The sequence below is a fragment of the Salvia miltiorrhiza genome, chromosome 8, assembly GCF_028751815.1.
Source record: "Salvia miltiorrhiza cultivar Shanhuang (shh) chromosome 8, IMPLAD_Smil_shh, whole genome shotgun sequence".
Taxonomy (NCBI): domain Eukaryota; kingdom Viridiplantae; phylum Streptophyta; class Magnoliopsida; order Lamiales; family Lamiaceae; genus Salvia; species Salvia miltiorrhiza.
In genome coordinates, this window is record NC_080394.1 from 3,588,873 (window position 1) to 3,591,108 (window position 2,236).

The window sequence follows — 2,236 nt, forward strand, 5'->3', positions numbered from 1 at the left end:
TGGAGCAACACGTGCGAGTGAGAACAAAACACGCTATAAAAAATATTTTCTTAGTACGTGGGGATAATCATCAAAGATTACCCTAAAATTAGAATTAAGTTGTCTCTAATATGGTATAATTATACATACGTAGAACTCATGAATGTGACAAATTGAAATTTAAATAAAATATTATCTCTAAAATAATATTTTACCACTGAAAAACTCTATAATTATGAACCCTAGCTAGAACATAATTTGGGCGAAAATCGATTTCAATTCTAAAATCAAAATCAATTAAGAATATAGTAATTTATAGATATAGAATTTTTATGATGTGAAAAATCAAAATAGGGTCAAATTCAATAATTTAAAACTATTATCCCTCAATATTTTTATATTACACGTATCTATATATACTTTTACGTACCTTTAGCTAGTACTATTAGTGAAACATCGACCGTCTATATATATGTGTGTGCATATCAAACCTAAAATTCACTCCAAAATTAAAACCATCTTCATCTTGTGTTAATTTCCACCGAGAAAAAAAAAAAAAAAAAAAACCCTCATACCAAAGAGAAAAGTGGCAATGGCAAACACTAGTACTAGAACGAAAGGCAAGAAGAAAATCGTCGACGTATTAAACCTCAAGAGGCTACAAAAGAGTCTACTTTCCGGCAAGAAATATTCTTCCGGCGAGGAAATGAGGGTGCCGGAGGACGTGAAGGAAGGGCATTTTGCGGTGATGGCGGTGGACGACGATCAATTGGGGCGATTCATCGTGCCCTTGAGTTTCCTCACACACCCCACATTCTTGCGCCTATTGGAGCAAGCCGCCGAAGAATACGGCTTCGACCACGACGGCGCCCTCACCGTTCCCTGCCGCCCCACCGAGCTCCAGCGGATACTGGCGGAGGAAACCCCTTGTAACTGGACCTTCATGCAATAAAACACCCATTCAATATTCTTCTACTTCAACCCTATTTCTCATTTCGATCTACATTTATATATATTTACTAGCAGAAATGACGTGTGTTCGCACGTAAAAATGAATTATTTTAATGAATAATTCCCGATGAGTGTAAATTTATATTTCATTTCATAGTAACATTTATCATTTTAGTAATATATTTTCTGAACTAATTATTAATAATTTTTAAGTATAATGTTATAAAATTCATAAAATTATTTTTTATTTTTTATTTTTATCTAAGTTTAGTATAAAAAAATTATTTTTAATTAATTAAGCATCACCTTAATTTTTCCGTCATTATTAAAAATATGGTCAAAAAGAAAAGAAGATCGATATGAAATTCTTATTTATTTTCTAGGTTTCATCTTTACATAAAACTTCTAATAGAACTATTAAATAATTTTGCATGGAAATTCTAAATTATTAAATTTATACAAAATAAAGGATAGTAGATGAAGAGTTCTAATGAATTCTAAACATTGTGTAAGCGCTGCCCGTATTAATTTATTTTTTTCTTTTTCTTCACCTTTAATATCTTATTTTTTTTATGTATATTAGTTTTTTCTAGATGGTTCTGTTCCATACACTCCGACACTGCAATGTATGTACTGACACATCAATCGTCAATTTTGATTATATCATTATATGACGAGTCGCAATCTAAAATATTGATGCACATTTTCCTTTGAAGTTATATATACAAAACTATTTCATTTATAGCTCAACAAATTTTCTTTTCCAATTTGTACTGATTTTATATTTTATTTCACCAGTTCGTCGAGAGATAGAGGATTTCTTAATATAGGAGTAACTTAGACTGATTTAAAAATCAGGACAAAATTTTTCGAATTTACAAATGTAGGACACTAATTAATCAATAAGTAATGCACTTGCAGGATAATTCTTGACCCATTTTAATTACTGTCCTATTTTTACAAGTCTAAAAATTTACTTTTCAGTCCATTAAAATTGGTCGATAATTGTCATTTAGGTGCATTACTTTTTAATTAGTGCCATACTTTTACAAGTCCAAACATTTTTGTTATAATTTTCAAATCAATTTAAGTTAATGTTTTAAAAAACCCTATAACTCGATCGTTTTATCGATGAACTGAAATTTATTCATTTTTCTTATTGATACACTAATTCCTCTTTTCATATTAAACGCATTACGCAAGTCTTAATTTCTTTTAATGAATAACTCAAAGGGTTCCGCTTAGTTTTATAAGAATTTTGTGTTGGAAAGTAATATAATTTCAAATGTGTACATCTCTGTGTTTA

The 2,236-nt window shown here is 29.8% G+C and overlaps 1 protein-coding gene across 1 annotated transcript; it reads left to right on the forward strand.

The window, feature by feature from the left end:
• The first annotated feature begins 485 nt into the window (after window positions 1–485).
• LOC131000087 (protein SMALL AUXIN UP-REGULATED RNA 12-like) lies at window positions 486–1,104 on the forward strand. Its single transcript, XM_057925855.1, has one exon. The coding sequence runs from the start codon at window positions 572–574 to the stop codon at window positions 929–931; it is 360 nt and encodes a 119-aa protein (XP_057781838.1). The 5' UTR covers window positions 486–571; the 3' UTR covers window positions 932–1,104.
• The last annotated feature ends 1,132 nt before the right edge of the window (window positions 1,105–2,236 follow it).

Bases quoted from the DNA above. Each gene is read 5' to 3' on its own strand.
- LOC131000087 (XM_057925855.1), top strand. From the start codon at position 572: ATGGCAAACACTAGTACTAGAACGAAAGGCAAGAAGAAAATCGTCGAC.